Genomic DNA, 19,118 nt, shown 5'->3' with positions numbered 1-19,118 from the left:
AAAGAGACCAAAATACGGCAAAAAAGATACAAAAATACAGCAAAAAACACACAAAAATACAGCAAAAAACACACAAAAAACACACAAAAATACAGCAAAAGAGAGACAAAAATACAGCAAAAAAGTGACAAAAATACAGAAAAAAACACAGAAAAAAAGTGACGAAAATCAATCAAAAAAGACAAAAAAAATCAGGAAAAAAAGGGAAAAAATCCATCAAAAAAAGACACAAAAACAGCAGAAAAAGTGACAAAAATCCGGCAAAAACTTGACAAAAATGCATCAAAAAAGTTACAAAAAAAGTTACAAAAGTGCCATAAAAAGTGACAAAAACACATAAGGGAAATAAAAAGTGACGACAATGGCAAAGAGGAGAGAATGCATTTGGTTTTGGCGGGTGGTAAGGGGTTAAAGTAGTTTTTGAATAATTAGAGAAGTTTAGATTTTTCTCCAATTTGTTTTCCCCCTTAACTGTTTTCAAACATGACCATATATGGGCGATTGCAGAGAAGCCGTCTGTATCTATACAGTATTTCCATATTTGGATTACAACGCCATGTGGATCCCAAACATGTCAGTATTTGTGGATGAATAAGCGTGAGAAAGACCAGGGAGAAAACGAGCCAAAAACCTGAACATTGACATGGATTAAATCAGTGTTTTCACCTGCAGCGTCTTCACTTTACTACTAAACATGGAGCAGAAAGTATACCGTTACTTCCTGAAGCCAGAGGTCATCGAAATAACATGAGGGTTTTCTGAACTGTTGAGCCTCCTGCTCTCCTACGTTGTAAACATCACATAAACGTTGGCACACCACAGGGATCAGTCCTGGGGCCTCACCTGTTTCTGGCTGTACATGTAGCGCAGCATGAAGTCGAGCAGAAAGGACTTGCCCTTTCGGAAAGCTCCGGCCACAGACACCACCACCACGCTCATGTCCTGCACAGGCTCCCGCAGCAGCAGCCTCTCCAGCGCCCCCTCCTGGAGAGAGAAGGAGTGCTCGTCCTCGTCCGCCACCACCAGCTGCACGGGACTGGCGTCCTCAGGGTCCGCGAGCATGACCGCGGGGGACGGGCTGCGCTCACCTGGAGGAAACAGGAGGGTCAAAGGTCACAGGCTGCGCTCACCTGGAGGAAACAGTAGGGTCAAAGGTCACAGGGGGAGATACAGGACAGAGGTCACAGGTGGAGATACAGGACAGAGGTCACAGGTGGAGATACAGGTCAGAGGTCACAGGTGAAGATACAGGTCAGAGGTCACATGTGAAGATACAGGACAGAGGTCACAGGTGAAGATACAGGACAGAGGTCACAGGTGGAGATACAGGACAGAGGTCACAGGTGAAGATACAGGTCAGAGGTCACATGTGAAGATACAGGACAGAGGTCACAGGTGAAGATACAGGACAGAGGTCACAGGTGGAGATACAGGTCAGAGGTCACAGGTGAAGATACAGGACAGAGGTCACAGGTGGAGATACAGGACAGAGGTCACAGGTGAAGATACAGGACAGAGGTCACAGGTGAAGATACAGGTCAGAGGTCACAGGTGAAGATACAGGACAGAGGTCACAGGTGAAGATACAGGTCAGAAGTCACAGGTGGAGATACAGGTCAGAGGTCACAGGTGAAGATACAGGACAGAGGTCACAGGTGAAGATACAGGACAGAGGTCACAGGTGAAGATACAGGTCAGAGGTGACAGGTGAAGATACAGGACAGAGGTGACAGGTGAAGATACAGGTCAGAGGTCACAGGTGAAGATACAGGACAGAGGTCACAGGTGAAGATACAGGACAGAGGTCACAGGTGAAGATACAGGTCAGAGGTCACAGGTGGAGATACAGGTCAGAGGTGACAGGTGAAGATACAGGACAGAGGTCACAGGTGAAGATACAGGACAGAGGTGACAGGTGAAGATACAGGTCAGAGGTCACAGGTGAAGATACAGGACAGAGGTCACAGGTGAAGATACAGGACAGAGGTCACAGGTGAAGATACAGGTCAGAGGTCACAGGTGGAGATACAGGTCAGAGGTCACAGGTGAAGATACAGGTCAGAGGTCACAGGTGCAGATACAGGTCAGAGGTGACAGGTGAAGATACAGGACAGAGGTGACAGGTGAAGATACAGGTCAGAGGTCACAGGTGAAGATACAGGTCAGAGGTCACAGGTGAAGATACAGGACAGAGGTCACAGGTGAAGATACAGGACAGAGGTCACAGGTGAAGATACAGGTCAGAGGTCACAGGTGGAGATACAGGTCAGAGGTCACAGGTGAAGATACAGGTCAGAGGTCACAGGTGAAGATACAGGTCAGAGGTGACAGGTGAAGATACAGGACAGAGGTGACAGGTGAAGATACAGGTCAGAGGTCACAGGTGAAGATACAGGACAGAGGTCACAGGTGAAGATACAGGACAGAGGTCACAGGTGGAGATACAGGTCAGAGGTCACAGGTGAAGATACAGGTCAGAGGTCACAGGTGAAGATACAGGACAGAGGTCACAGGTGAAGATACAGGACAGAGGTCACAGGTGGAGATACAGGTCAGAGGTCACAGGTGAAGATACAGGACAGAGGTCACAGGTGAAGATACAGGACAGAGGTCACAGGTGAAGATACAGGACAGAGGTCACAGGTGGAGATACAGGACAGAGGTCACAGGTGGAGATACAGGTCAGAGGTCACAGGTGAAGATACAGGACAGAGGTCACAGGTGAAGATACAGGACAGAGGTCACAGGTGAAGATACAGGACAGAGGTCACAGGTGAAGATACAGGACAGAGGTCACAGGTGAAGATACAGGACAGAGGTCACAGGTGAAGATACAGGTCAGAGGTCACAGGTGAAGATACAGGACAGAGGTCACAGGTGAAGATACAGGACAGAGGTGACAGGTGAAGATACAGGACAGAGGTCACAGGTGAAGATACAGGACAGAGGTCACAGGTGAAGATACAGGACAGAGGTCACAGGTGAAGATACAGGTCAGAGGTCACAGGTGAAGATACAGGACAGAGGTCACAGGTGGAGATACAGGTCAGAGGTCACAGGTGAAGATACAGGTCAGAGGTCACAGGTGAAGATACAGGACAGAGTGTGTTGCACCTGTGAGGAGAAACAGTCTTTTGACCGTGTCACATGAGGAAATAAAGGACATTTTGCTGCACATATTCTGAGTATTAGGCTCATTTAGGAAGGAAACACGCGTCGGTGCATCCTAGTGGCTTTATGGCACAGGGCCACTAGCTTCTATAATTACATTATAATATAAACTATTCATTATTTTTCCTAATAATTGTTAGTTTCATCCTGGCAGCAAATTGATAAATGAATTAATCACGAACATCCATCATAACAGTTCTTTAATATCCAGATTTTCACATTTGTTTTCTGTGATTTGTTTTACTATATACTTAATGCTATTCCAACAAAAACTGCATGTATAGAATTTGCCGTTTTAAAAGCTCCCCTCGTGTTTCTGAAGCCCTTCCTGTTCCTGACGCGCTTCATAATCAGGTTTAGTCCTGGTTTGGTCACATTCTCTCGGTTGTTCCCGTTTCCGCTGTGCCTTTACCCGGCGGACTGTTCCTTCACTCACACAAACCTCGTTATTCTGTGTTCTCCTGGAGGCGCGTGGAGCAGAGAGGATCATGGGAAGCCTCTCGGATCACTGCCCCTCAGCCCTGAACTGTGGTCTTATAAGGCCTGCACTCACACGCTCAGCCTTTTAAGAACTCGAGGGCTTTGGTTTCTGAAACCGCTCCATAATATTCACATGGCAGCATTAGAGACCGAGGAGGGACGGGCTTCCATTAGGGTCACAGGTTCAGTTTCTACTCAACATCCTGAGGGCAGAGGTCCACACTCGCACAGAGGTCCACACTCGCTATGGATGGGTACCGTTCGTTGTTTTTCGATACCACTACTTTAAGGATACCTACTTTCGGTTCCGGTGCCTTAAAGAGGGAGTATTCTGCTTTTTTCAGTCCCATAGCACCAGTCTATATCACACTACAATGAGGAGCAAACCTTCTGTTGGTCTGTAAATGCAGTAAATTAGAATAACTGCCTTGTATAAAATGTCTCTCTCAAAATGGCTGTAGTGAATGTCTTGAAATAGGCCTCTGTCTCTTTAAGAACCTCTGAGCCTTTCCGACACGCCCCCTCCACACGCTGTCTGTGGCATCAGTGGGGAGGGGGTTCTGCTGAGGAGCAGTGGTTGGTTACTCGGCTGGTGACGAAAGCTCGGAGGCGTCTCCAGGAGGTGGGGGCGTTCCTAGGAGGACTCAGGCAAACCTATCCCTAAAATGGCTGCCATCAGAGTTTTTACAGATTACTCAAAAATATGTGAATGTGCCAAGGCAACACTTCAGGCATGTTTTTAATGAGCCGCTGAAACTCTAATTCATGCCATCATCACATCCAGAATTGACTACTGCAACAGCATCCTCTACGGCTCACCATCCAAAATCCTCAATAAACTCCAGTACATCCAGAACTCTGCTGCCCGCCTCCTCACGCACACTCGCTCCCGTGAACACATCACCCCTGTCCTTCAGAACCTCCACTGGCTCCCCGTCCCTCAACGCATCCAGTTCAAGGTCCTCCTCATCACTTTCAAAGCCCTCCATAATTTGGCCCCTCCAGACCTCACCGACCTGCTCCACCATCACACTCCATCTCGCTCCTTCCGCTCCTCCAACGCCAACCTCCTGTCCCTCCCCTGTAAGACCAAGCGCCGAACCTGGGGAGACGGAGCCTTCTCAATCGCCGCCCCCACACTCTGGAACTCACTGCCCCCACCGCTCCGTGCCTGTTCTGACCTCCTCACCTTCAAGAAAGAACTCAAAACTCATCTCTTTAAAAAGGCTTTTAATATCGAGTAACTGCCCTCTATTTTAATGTGCTAATTTTATGTGTGATTTTATTCTTGTTTTCTGTAAAGCGTCTTTGAGTGTCTTGAAAAGCGCTATACAAATAAAATGTATTATTATTTATTATTAATAACATGATGGAAAGCTTGAAAAAGTCAATTTTGTATAATACCCACCCTTTAACGGTACTTTTTTCGATACCTGTTATTTTAATTCAATAAAATAACGTGTATTAAAAGCACAATTCAGGAAAAAGACCGAAAACAGCACAACAGAGGCTCCACAGGCGCAGCAGCGTCGCCTGTAACTTTGTGTTTTGAGCAGAATTTCCACTTAAGCAGTGATAAAAGAGAGAAAGGACGTTATTCCCTCCTGAGCTGCAGAGTCAGATCCACATCAGGACACGGTTTCTTTCAGATAAACTTTTCTAAACTCACTGCACTTTGACGAAGCGAAAGCTCCACATGTCAAAGATCCTCACGTGGTGTGAGCCTCACTCTGCCACTCATCATTTACCAAAACTGTACCAACAATGTCTCATACAGAGTGAGCGCTCACCTTTCTATAAACCAGCCTGGATATTCCCGTCTCTGCAGCTGCTGTAAAAGTTGTAACAACATGTACGCTCCGCCCAACATCACGTAAGCTCCGCCCAACAGCACGTAAGCTCCGCCCAACAGCACGTAAGCTCCGCCCAACAGCACGTAAGCTCCGCCCAACAGCACGTAAGCTCCGCCTCCGGGTCTGTCGCTAAAGGTAAACACGTCTTTCTTGTTGTCACTGCTTGGTTTTGCTTTTCAATTTGCCTAAAAACTAAAGTTTCTTGTTCAGTCCTGGTTTAGTCCTGGTTCAGTCCTGGTTTAGTCCTGGTTTATAACTGGTTTAGTTTAGCTCTGGGTTTTATGACTGGAGTAAGTCCTGGTTTAGACCTGGCTCAGTCCTGGCGCAGACCGCGGCGAAAACTGGCACCAAAAGAATTAAATTTTTTCGATACCACCCCCGACCGGAGCTTGGTGCCCATCCCTAACACTGGCACAGAGGTCCACACTCGAGCTGGGGTCCACACTAGGACTGGGGTCCACACTATATATATTGCCCTTTTCTGTCTTTTTTGTTGTTGCAATTTTTAACGATATTCAAACATTTTTATCCCATTTTCTGCCCTTTCTTCCCCCTTAAATTGTCCTCATATTTTGTTATTTTTCCCAATTTCTAGCGACCCCACATTTCACTGAAGATGAACTCGCTCCATATTTGTATTTCTTCCAAACAGCAATTTTGGAATTAACATCTTGTCACAAGCGCACACATCCCTGAACATCCAGGGGGAGGACATTGAGGAGGTGGACATTTCAAGTGCCTGGGTGAGCCTGAGGTCCTTCAGAGGAGACTGAGGTCCTCCAGAGTCAGGACTCTTTATGACTCTGTGGCCTCTGCTCCCCACTACGCTGCCGTGTGCTGGGCCCCGGGCCGCACAGAGCGGGACAAGAACACGGTATGAACATTTTTTAATGTGTGTTAAAGGTCCTATATCATGCAAAATCGACTTTTTGGAGCTTTTAGCCATGTTGTTATGCTATTTCCTTATCAAAAACTCCCCCAGAGTGGTTTGTGGCTTCATTCACTCTGTTCTCCGCAATCCTCCTGAATCCTGCTCTCTGAGGCTCCGCCCTCTCCTGGTGAACGACTGAGTGTTCAGTTGTGTCGTAACAGCGGAAAGGAAGAGCTCGACGTCTGTAATGTAATGTCTTAAAGCCTGATTTTAATTTGTAAAACAGCCTTTTCATTATTTCTGTCGTAAGAGAGAAAAAAAGAGAAAAAAATAAAATAAAAAGGATGTGCCGAGGTGCTTCCAGGTCAGCTGAGGCCAAAACAAACAAACCCTGAGCGTCTGAACAGATCAGTCATGTTTGCGCTGCAGCTGAAGATGGAGCTCGTTATAACTGGACACACCTGTTCTTTATTCTTACCTAACGATCATGTCACGGAGAAAAAGAAGCGCGTTTGGCTACGAGGACGAGGGCTTTATTCAACCTTTTTCAAGAAGAGGCCACTCTCTCAGAAGTTGTTTTTTTCTCTGGGATTCAGCGACTTTCACCAAAATAGTGTTTTTCTGTGACTGTCACTGATGGATGTTTGGTGAACCTTCAAATCAAAGTGGATTAACTTTTATAACCAACGCGAGTCCCATCATGTAAACAGCGATGAACCAGAGGGTGAGTCAATCCAAACGCGGGTTAGCTTGTGTGTTAGCATATTAGCTTGTGTGTTAGCATATTAGCATGTGTGTTAGCCATTTATGAAGCTGTGTTGCAGATGTCAACTCCTTACAACTGCATTGTGAAGTATCTTCACTTACAGGCTATATGCACAGTTTCCCCACGTGACGTCTGTTTATTTATATTACGGTAAAGTTGTATGTGCGGAGAGAGGGGGCGGAGTTAACTGAATCGAAGCGTTGTGTCTTCCGGGTTCGAAAAATACCTCCAGAAAACACTTATATTTATCACAAAAATGAGTGCTCAATAGTGGTAGAGGTACAATATATCATATACATGCCTATACTTAACTTTGGAATGGCTAAAATAGCATGATTATAGGTCCTTTAATATGTTCAGAAAGCATTGATAGTCCTACACAAACTGAAATAGTTTCAAAAAAGTTTACCTGTGCTTATTAAATAAAACAGTAGAGACAAAGCCTTTTCAATCAAAGTAAAGGAACTATAACGATGTGTTGTTGATCGTTTTGAGGGTTTTACATGAACTATTTATAGCGTCAGAAACGAAGATAAACCGTCTATATCAGGAACATTGTTGTCGTCTTTCCAGTGAGCTTTCGCTTTGCAGATTTGGGAAAATGCCATCATTATTACATTCATAAAACTGCGGTGAGAGTGAATCTGCCACCGGGAGCCCCGTAACGCCCACATCAGCATCAGCATTTCAGCTAAAACGCTACTGCTATAGAGCTGTGGGAGACGCTAACGTTAGCTTCCTGCTATAGAGCTGAGACGGTCACGCTAACGTTAGCTTCCTGCTATAGAGCTGTGGGAGACGCTAACGTTAGCTTCCTGCTATAGAGCTGTGGGAGACGGTCACGCTAACGTTAGCTTACTGCTATAGAGCTGTGGGAGATGCTAACGTTAGCTTCCTGCTATAGAGCTGTGGGAGACGGTCACGCTAACGTTAGCTTACTGCTATAGAGCTGTGGGAGACGGTCACGCTAACGTTAGCTTACTGCTATAGAGCTGTGGGAGACGCTAACGTTAGCTTCCTGCTATAGAGCTGTGGGAGACGGTCACGCTAACGTTAGCTTACTGCTATAGAGCTGTGGGAGACGCTAACGTTAGCTTCCTGCTATAGAGCTGTGGGAGACGGTCACGCTAACGTTAGCTTACTGCTATAGAGCTGTGGGAGACGCTAACGTTAGCTTCCTGCTATAGAGCTGTGGGAGACGGTCACGCTAACGTTAAAGGAATAGGCCACCGTTTTTACATACTAAAATATGTTCTTACCTCACTTTAGACGTGTTAATATATCCCCGTCTGGTCTTTGTCCGTGCGCTCTGTCACGCAAACGGAGCACATACGCAGCCTCTCCCACATGTCACATAGCTCCGAAAAAGCTCACGATAGAAGCTACCAAGCTCTTCCACGTGTTCCCTATTTAAATAAAGTTACGTGAAGTGTTTTCATGCGAAGTATATTTACACAGAAATGTAACGTGTCGATTTTATAAGCAAATAAAGAGGGGGACTATATTGTGAGGCGTAATGATACAGGAGCACAACGTCCGCGCAGTAACTCCTAAAGGTTATTGACGGAAGTGAGCGGGGGAAGTCTTTAGGAGTTACTGCGCGGACGCTGTGCTCCTCGTATCATTACACCTCACAATATAGTCCCCCTTTTTATTTGCTTATAAAATCGACACGTTACATTTCTGTGTAAATATACTTCGCATGAAAACACTTCACGTAACTTTATTTAAATAGGGAACACGTGGAAGAGCTTGGTAGCTTCTATCGTGAGCTTTTTCGGAGCTATATGACATGTGGGAGAGGCTGCGTATGTGCTCCGTTTGCGTGACAGAGCGCACGGACAAAGACCAGACGGGGATATATTAACACGTCTAAAGTGAGGTAAGAACATATCTTAGTATGTAAAAACGGTGGCCTATTCCTTTAACTTACTGCTATAGAGCTGTGGGAGACGGTCACACAGGAGTCAGAGGTTCGAGACAAACAGGAAAACTGTCTCTTTCAACTGTCCTTCAGCTTCTTAAAATACACAAACATGTCCAGACTTCAGGCTCGGTCTCTGAGGCTGATCCTGCGCTGTCGTCTCGGACATGATTCCAGCTTCCAGAAAGTTTAGTTTTGGTTGTAGCTACAGAGGCGCCTGCGGCAGCTTCAGCAGAGGAGACGGCGCCTCATGAGGCTCACTCTGCCTAAACCGCGGGCACCGTAATCCACCGCGGTAACATATGTTTTCAAAAATAAGACGGTAATTATTATTGTCAACATTTTTACCGGGGTTTACCGCCACACCGGTAACCGTGACATCCCTAGTCCGGAGAAGGGCTGAACGATATCCCGATATCGATACGATAGGAGAAACTATGGGGCAGGTGAAAACTAAGCATTTTTCAGATAAATAAAATCATAAAACAAAAGAGTTTTATTGATGAAAATCCTTCTCGTTTATATCTTGCTATTTTGATTTTAATGTTTTGCTCAGCCATGCAAAAAAAACAAAGATGTTGTTAGCTTTCGGCCCCTCCCAGTATATTCCTACAGCTCCGAACAGGGTGAAGCGACCGAGCTCTTCCACGGACACAAAGACCAGACAGGTACGGATCAACTCGTCTAAGCTCAGGTCTCAGTCTGGAAAACACTGGCCTGTTCCTTTAATGGACGTTTCTTGGTTGTTTCGTCTCAAACAAATGATACAAATGCAAAAGAAATTAAATGTAGCAATTATGCATCTGTTTTATGGCTGTATACGACACATTGTTTGGTAAAGACATTGAAAAAAAGTTAGCAGTGCCCAGCCCGAGTCCTTATTCACAGTTTCACTCAAATACAGCAACTCTGCCGTCACAAACAGATGAAATCACAAACAATCCACCTCTGAGACTGTGCTCGCTCCTCAGCGGCTCAGGGGCAGAGCTGCTCACGTTATATCCAGGAGGTCAAGCTTTTAAAGTCAAATACAGGAACATTCTACTGGAACTATTAAAGAAACAGAGATAGAAACAAAGCCAGAAACTTACAAAATAAACTAAAACGATGAAGCTGAGAAACGTGGATTAGTAAAGGCGGAGACACAGGATGACAACGTGCAAACAGACAGACTTATAAACTGCATTTTCTCCTGAGGACGAGTCCCAGATGCCCGGGTCTCCCCCGCAGGAGCCCCGCAGGAGCCCCGCAGGAGCCCCGCAGGAGCCCCGTGTCCGCACCGGGCAGCGGTTCCGGTGCTTCGGTGTCGGCGGAGGGACCAGCCCTGTTCGCAGCGGTGTTTTGAGCGGGATGCAGGACAGATGCGAGCCGTGAGCTCACACAGCATCGGGGCGTTTCAAGCGTAAACTTTACCGCTTTGACACACGTTTGTGGCGCGGCAAAAACGTGACAAAGTCCCGCCGGGCCTCGCGCGTGTTCCCCGCGGGGTCCGGGGCGGGATAACCCGGGGCTTACCGTGCTTTAGGACGCTGTTTTGGTGAGTCCGATGCTTCAGCCTGCTCTCCTCCGCCGCCATCTTGCCCCGTTCTACTGCTGTGACGTCACGCGCAGGCTTTACGCGCACCGAAGCCACGCCCATTCCAGGAAATACGAACGATTTGAGTAAATAAAAGAAATAAAAGGAGCATAAATAAATACCTTAAGTCGAGCTTCACAAATGCAAATACTCAAAGAAGAAACCCAATATACATACAAGATACATAACTTGTTATTATTATATTATTATTTATTTATTTATTTATTTATTTATTTATTTATTTATTTATTTATTTATTTATTTATTTATTTATTTATTTATTTATTTATTTATTTATTATTTATTTATTTATTTATTTTTATGTTCACTCTCCAGAGGGAGCTGAGTCGGGGCAAAGCTCTCGATTTACCGATTAATCTGTGTTCCCGCCCTCACCTGTGGTCATGTGATCTGGGTAATGACCAAAAGGACTAGATCGTGGATACAAGCGGCCGAAATGAGTTTCCTTCGCAGGGTGGCTGGGGGTGAGGAGCTCAGTTACTCAGGAGGAGCTCGGAGTAGAGTTGCTGCTCCTTCACGTTGAGAGGAGCAGCTGAGGTGGCTCGGGCATCTGTTCCAGATGCCTCCTGGTCGCCTCCCGCGGGGGTGTCCAGGCATGTCCTAGTGGGACAAGGCCTCGTGGAAGACCCAGGACACGCTGGTGGGACTATGTCTCCGAGCTGGCCTGGTGTGGCCTCGGGGTCAGAACATCTGGAGGAGGTGTGTGTGGATCAGACTGCTGCCCCCGCGACCCGGCCCCGGATAAAGAGGAAGAAAATGGATGGATGAACATCTGTATGTTTTTTGTTTTATTATCACCATTATTACCATTAACCGTCAGAGACCGAGAGCATCATGGGTGATGCCGAAGATAAAGTTCTACTTTCTTGAAGTAATCCTCCAATCCTTAAATGTTGGTGATAAAACTATGATCAGACTTGAAGGGGACATTAAAGGGGGTGTTTTTTGGAATGAAAGGGCAAAAGACGACTCCATTGGAAAATGACCTAAAAATACCTTTGGGTCCCTTGTTGTAAATCCCAGTTTTATGTCTGTTATCACTGTACTTACCACCTGGTGTAAAATAAACATTTATTTAAAAAAGAAAACTGGAAAAAAAAAACTATTCTACACATTTTTTTTTAGTAAAACTCTCTCTTATATGAACATTTTGGAATGCTCAGACAACAAACAGGCTTTGAAAACGGTCAATGTTGGTTTAACCTCTTCCCCCTTAACTCCCACCTGAACCGAGCACATTTTCTCCAGCTTTACCCCAATCCAAAAGCTTCTGGAAAAAAGGTGTGAAAATAGCAACAAAAGTGAGACGAAAACAAGGATGAAAATGGGAAAAATTGACGAAAAAGTGACAAAAAATTCACGAAAATTTGACAAAAATGAGATGCCAGCCCAACAAAAAAAGTGATGAAAAGAATTCTGACGTGAGGAAAAAGATCAATTTAGTTGTAGGTCTTAGCTTTCAAATGAGTCGTTACACTGGCCTACAGGATTTGGGTAAAGCTGAACTGGAGAAAATGCTCTCGGTTCAGGCGGGAGTTAGAGGTTAAAGCTCGGGTACCTGACTTTCTGCTCTTGTTGCATGTTCTTCACCTATTGTGGTTATTGAGATAGAAGATAGTTGTAGAATCTAGATCAGTGAAATGTAATTTGGGGGTGGTTCCCCTTCTTCACTTTACCACCGCCTAAAGCTGCACACGGGCTTGAAACACACAAACACTCATGAAAGAATGACAAAAATGTTACAAAATAAATAAAAACAATCACAGAACTACATACAGTAGTTACACTTTTAATGAACACATTAAGATTTTGCTCCTTTAGGAGGAGAACGTTGGAACAGGAAACTAAACACTTTTTCAAATCTTCTTACCCCCCGCCTAAACCAAATGCATTCTGTCCTCTTTTGGCTGTGTAACACCTCATTTGAAAGCTAAGACCCACAAAACTGATCTTTTTCCTCGCGTTGTTGCTGTGTTGGGTCACCTTTTGTATGTTTTTTTTCTTTCTTTTTTCCATTTTTGTCACAATTTGTTGAATTTTTGTCACATTTTTGTTGAGTTTTTGTGACATTTTTGTTGAGGTTTTGTCACATTTTTGTTGATTTTTTGTGACATTTTTGTTGAGTTTTTGTGACATTTTTGTTGAGTTTTTGTGACATTTTTGTTGAGGTTTTGTCACATTTTTGTTACATTTTTGTCACATTTTTGTTGAATTTTTGTCACATTTTTGTTGAGTTTTTGTGACATTTTTGTTGATTTTTTGTCACATTTTTGTTGATTTTTTGTCACATTTTTGTTAAATTTTTGTGACATTTTTGTTGAATTTTTGTCACATTTTTGTTGAGTTTTTGTGACATTTTTGTTGAATTTTTGTCAATTTTTTGTTGAATTTTTGTCACATTTTTGTTGAGTTTTTGTGACATTTTTGTTGAATTTTTGTCAATTTTTTGTTGAATTTTTGTCACATTTTTGTTGATTTTTTGTGACATTTTTGTTGAGGTTTTGTCACATTTTTGTTGATTTTTTGTGACATTTTTGTTGAGTTTTTGTGACATTTTTGTTGAGGTTTTGTCACATTTTTGTTGATTTTTTGTGACATTTTTGTTGAGTTTTTGTGACATTTTTGTTGAGTTTTTGTGACATTTTTGTTGAGGTTTTGTCACATTTTTGTTACATTTTTGTCACATTTTTGTTGAATTTTTGTCACATTTTTGTTGAGTTTTTGTGACATTTTTGTTGAGTTTTTGTGACATTTTTGTTGATTTTTTGTCACATTTTTGTTGATTTTTTGTCACATTTTTGTTAAATTTTTGTCACATTTTTGTTGAATTTTTGTCACATTTTTGTTGAATTTTTGTCACATTTTTGTTGAGTTTTTGTGACATTTTTGTTGAGTTTTTGTCACATTTTTGTTGATTTTTTGTCACATTTTTGTTGAATTTTTGTCACATTTTTGTTGAATTTTTGTCACATTTTTGTTGAATTTTTGTCACATTTTTGTTGAGTTTTTGTGACATTTTTGTTGAGTTTTTGTCACATTTTTGTTGATTTTTTGTCACATTTTTGTTGAATTTTTGTCACATTTTTGTTGAGTTTTTGTCACATTTTTGTTGCGTTTACATCCTTGCTTTCTTATTTTTTGTGGCTATTTTGGTGTTTTTTTCCCCCAAGAAGCGTTTTGATTTGGGTAAAGCCAAACTGGATTTCCTCATCTATAAAGAACATGTTATCCATGTTTGAAGTGAGGCATGAACAGCTATGGAGCGCCCTCTTCCGGACAAACGGTGTTACTGCAACAGTAGAAGTAAAAGCCGCAGGAGTCGAGGTTTCAGTCAGTGCTTTTCATGAACCTTTTCACTGATGTTTTAGCCACATCTGAAAGTAAAGTCAGTGGGTTTTGTTAAAAAGTAAAATCCATTGATGTTTATATGAAGATTAACCAAAAAAATCCCAAACAAAACATGTAATAACTCAGCACAGAATATGATGTAAAAGCTCTGGGCAGATACACGTGTCACTGCAGTATTGTACCGATGTGTCTGATAAAAGGGGATTTCATCTTTACATGTGTGTGTGTTGCCCGTCAGAGCTGAGAATTCCCAAAGCCTGAACAAACACTTACAGACTTTATAGGTTTTGCTCAATCGTATTATTTCATTAACCACTATCACCATCAGACTGATCAAAAATAACCCCTTAACTCCCACCTGAACCGAGCACGTTTTCTCCAGTTTGGCCCCAGTCTAAAAGCTTCTGGAAAAAAAAAAGTGAAAATAGCAACAAAACTGAGACGAAAACAATGATGGAAATGTGACAAAAAAGTGAGAAAACATTGACAAAAATGTGATGAAAAAAAATGACAAAAAATGATGAAAAAATGACAAAAAAATTGACAAAAAAATGACAAAAAATTGACAAAGATTTGATAAAAAATTTACGAAAAAATGACAAAAAATGTGAAAAAAATGACAAAAATTTGATAAAAATGTGACAAAAAAATTACAGAAATGTGACAAAATGTGACGAAAAAAGTACAAAAAAATTACAAAAAATGTGACAAAAAATGGACAAAAAATTACAAAAAGTTGACAAACAAATTACAAAAAAATGATAAAAAAATACAAAAATGTGATTAAAAAATGATTAAAAAATGACAAAAATGTGACAAAAAATGACAGAAAATTGACAAAAAAATGACAAAAAAACGGACAAAAAAATGACAAAAAAAGAAAAAAATTGACAAAAAAATGACAAAAATGTGATTAAGAATGATGAAAAAATGACAAAAATGAGACAAAAAATGACACAAAAAGTTGACAAACAAATGACAAAAAAAAGAAAAAAAAAAGAAAAAAAAAATGACCAAAAAAATGTGATTAAAAAATGATTAAAAAGTGACAAAAATGTGACAAAAAATGACAAAAAAACGGACAAAAAAATGACAAAAAAAACGGACAAAAAAATGACAAAAAAAATGACAAAAATGTGATTAAAAATGATGAAAAAATGACAAAAATGAGACAAAAAATGAGACAAAAAATTGACAAAAAATTGACAAGAAATTGACAAAGATTTGATAAAAAATTGACGAAAAAATGACAAAAATGTGACAAAAAAATGACAAAAATGTAAATGAGCTGAAACAGGACTTGGATCTGGGGGCTTTTAAAAATGAACTAAAACGTATTTTAAAAAGAGATCAAGTCTGCAATCATTTTTAGTCTGCACTCAATGCACTTCCTTTGTGTAATGTCAGAATGAATTAATTAATGTTACTGTAAATGTATTTTTTGTACTTTCAGTATGAATTTGAAAAGCCCTTCTCGGGACGGACATTACAAATCAGCCTTGGCTATAAATGTTGTAGTGTGGTACATGTTTATTGTTCACACATGTCCCCATCAAATAAATAAATACATAAATAAATAAATATAAATTAAAAAAAAAAAAAAGACAAAAAAGTTGCAAAAATGAGTTGAATACCCAACAAAAAAAATTATGGAAAAAAATCTGATAACGTGAAGAAAAAGATCCTCTCGGTTCAGGTGGGAGTTAAGGGGTTAAGTTTTATTTCCATCTAGATTAAACTGGTTTTGTTCAGGATTTTGCGTCAACACATCACGACGCTTGCGTGCCTCTGATAGAGTGACCTCGTTCTGCGCAGCCGCAGTGCGCTGCTGCTGAGGGAGCGTCGGCCATTGACCTCGAAAAACTTCTCCGGCCCGGCTGTTCCTGACCAGAGGTACGCACTTTATCTGCTACAATGACCAACATTAAGTTTACAAAGACTCATGAAAAAGAAGACAAACACCAGTGACTGTATCAGACTCGTGTGTTCACTGACAATGGCAATAAAAACAGAAAGAAGACGAAGGTTCAGTGAAGCAGAAACAAATGCGTCAGTTATAGACGGGGCGTGTGGGACTTTGGAGAAGTGTGACATATCTGTGGGGGGTGAAAGGTTTACACTTTCTGTTAACCCCTTAACTCCCACCTGAACCGAGCACATTTTCTCCAGTTTGGCTTTACCCCAATCCAAAAGCTTCTGGAAAAAAGCTGTAAGAATAGAGACAGAACTGAGACGAAAACAATGATGGAAATGTGACAAAAAAGTGAGAAAACATTGACAACAAATTGGTTTAAAAAGTCCAAAAAATGTGACAAAAAATGTGACAAAAAATGACAAAAAATGACCAAAAAAAATAACTAATCGCCAAAAAAGACAAAAAATAACAAAGATATAACAAAAAATGGACAAAAAATTGATAAAAATGTGACAAAAAATGACAAAAAAATTACCAAAAATTGACAAAAATTGACGAAAAAATTACAGAAATGTGACAAAAAAACAAACAAAAACATTACAAAAAAATGACAAAAAAATGACAAAAAATTTTACAAAAAATGACAAAAAATGATAAAGAATAACCAAAAAATGACAAAAAATGACAAAAATTACAAAAAAAATGACAAAAAGTGACAAAAAATAACTAAAAATTACAAAAATTGACAAAAAAAAGACAAAAATCGACAAAAAAGACAAAAAAATGACAAAAAATGTTACAAAAAATGACAAAAAAATGATAAAAAATGTTACAAAAAATGACAAAAAAATGATAAAAATAACAAAAAAATGACAAAAAATAACAAAAATTACAAAAAAATGACAAAAATCGACAAAAAAGACAAAAAATAACAAAAAATATGACATGACAAAAAAATGATAAAAAATAACAAAAAAATGACAAAAAATAACAAAAATTCCAAAAAAATGACAAAAAGTGACAAAAAAATAAAAAAAATGACTAAAATTGTCAAAAAAAAGACAAAAATTAACAAAAAATATGACAAAAAAATGACATTTTTGACAAAAATGACCAAAAAAAATAACAGAAAATGACAAAAAAATGATAAAAAAATTACAAAAAAATGACAAAAAGTGACAAAAAAATAACAAAAAATGACAAAAATTGACAAAAAATTACAAAAAATTACAAAAAATACGACAAAAAAATTACAAAAAATTACAAAAAAATTACAAAAAAATGACAAAAAACAAAACAAAAAAAATGACAAAAAATTACATAAAATTGACAAAAAATTACAAAAAAATGACAAAAAATTGACAAAAAATTACAAAAAAATGACAAAAAAATGAAAAAATAACTAAAAAAATTAAAAAAAATGACAAAAAGTGACAAAAAAAAAGAAAAAAATTAACAGAAAATATGACAAAAAAATGACATTTTTGACAAAAATGACAAAAAAAATAACAGAAAATGACAAAAAAATGATAAAAAATTCCAAAAAATTCCAAAAAAATTCCAAAAAATGACTAAAAGTGAAAAAAAATTACAAAAAATTCCAAAAAATACGACAAAAAAATTACTAAAAATTACAAAAAAATTACAAAAAAATAAAAAAAAGTGACAAAAAATAACACAAAAAATGACAAAAAACAAAACAAAAAAAATGACAAAAAATGACAAAAAATTACATAAAATTGACAAAAAATTGACAAAAAATTGACAAAAAATGACAAAAAATCGACAAAAAATCGACAAAAAACAACAAAAAATAACAAAAAAATGACAAAAAATGACAAAAGAAATACAAAAAAATGACAAAAAATGTGACAAAAAATATGACAAAAAATGTGACAAAAAATGACAAAAAAATTATTAAAAATAAAGAACTAATCGACAAAAAATAACAAAGAAATAACAAAAAAATGACAAAAATGACCCAAAAAAAAGACAAAAATCGACAAAAAATATCAAAAAAATGACTAAAAAAATTACAAAAAAATGACAAAAATTGACAAAAAATTAAAAATTTTTTTTTACAAAAAATAATAAAAAATTACAAAAAATTGACAAAAAATAACAAAAAATAACAAAAAATAACAAAAAAGACAAAAAATGACAAAAAATATGACAAAAAATGGACAAAAAATAACAAAAATGACAAAAATATAAAAAAATTTTTTACAAAAAATGTGACAATATATGACAAAAAATTACAAAAAATGACTAAAAATTACAAGAAAAATGATAAAGAAATGACAACAAAATGACAAAAAATTACACAAAAATTACAAAAAAATAGCAAAAATCGACAAAAAATAACAAAAAATTACAAAAAAAAGTACAAAAAAATTATCAAAAATGACAAAAAAATACTAAAAATCGACAAAAAATGTCAAAAAAATGACAAAAAAAAAAGATAAAAAATGACCAAAAAAATGACAAAAAAAAGATAAAAAATGACAAAAAATGACAAAAAAATGACTGATGGAGGACACGGAGCCCAAAGCTGAGAGGTGAGGTCCTCCACTGTTCTCCAGAGTCAGGATTAAAGTCTCTGCTGCCTCAGTGTCCACAGACCTGCTCCTGATGTCAGTGAAGAGTCACAGCTCCAATAATAATCACAATGTTTGACACTTAGAATGTGCTTTACAAGCCTGTGACCGAGTCTCTCACAGTGCTGCTGTACACATGATTCATCCACTCCAGACTCAGTGGTGGTAAGCCACTATTGTAGCCACAGCCGCCTCTGGGGTTAGACTGACTGAAGAGAGGCTGCTGATCTACGCCACTACCACCACTCACACACTTATTCATTAGAGCCTTTTGTACATCATTATAGTAGAGATAGATGGATCTGATTCTTTTCAGGACCGATGAGTCAAAAAAAAAGATATATACAGTATATCTCATTCTTCTGGCATTAGGCAAATGGAAATAATTGTGAAAATTCTAACTGACCTAAAAAAGTAAAAGTTAATTCCAACACTGAATAAAAACATGTGTCTTTTTCTAAAGTGTATGTAAACAGTTTGACAAACAGGTCCTACAGGTGACGGGTCAGACTGAGAGCACTTCCATAAACTCCTATGGAGAGAGTTTGATCAAAGACTGTGGTTTTGCCCGGTCAGGCTCAGCTCGGGCCCCGCCC

At 39.4% G+C, this 19,118-nt stretch overlaps 1 protein-coding gene across 1 annotated transcript in view; it reads right to left on the bottom strand.

Annotated features, from left to right (window-relative positions):
- The window catches only part of LOC306961366 (atlastin-2-like), a 34,607-nt gene extending 23,948 nt beyond the window's left edge, over positions 1–10,659 (bottom strand). The window contains exons 1-2 of the mRNA XM_079554077.1: positions 10,581–10,659; positions 844–1,088 (exon numbers count right to left, since the gene is read on the bottom strand). Coding sequence (XP_079410203.1) covers positions 844–1,088; positions 10,581–10,641 — 306 coding nt within the window. The 5' untranslated portion in view covers positions 10,642–10,659. The remainder of the gene's footprint in view (positions 1–843; positions 1,089–10,580) is intronic.
- Between the last annotated feature and the right edge of the window lie 8,459 nt (positions 10,660–19,118).

Source organism: Gobius niger (assembly GCF_951799975.1).
Source record: "Gobius niger genome assembly, chromosome: 3".
In the NCBI taxonomy this organism is placed as follows: Eukaryota; Metazoa; Chordata; class Actinopteri; order Gobiiformes; family Gobiidae; genus Gobius; species Gobius niger.
This window is presented reverse-complemented; position numbering and strand designations above follow the sequence as displayed.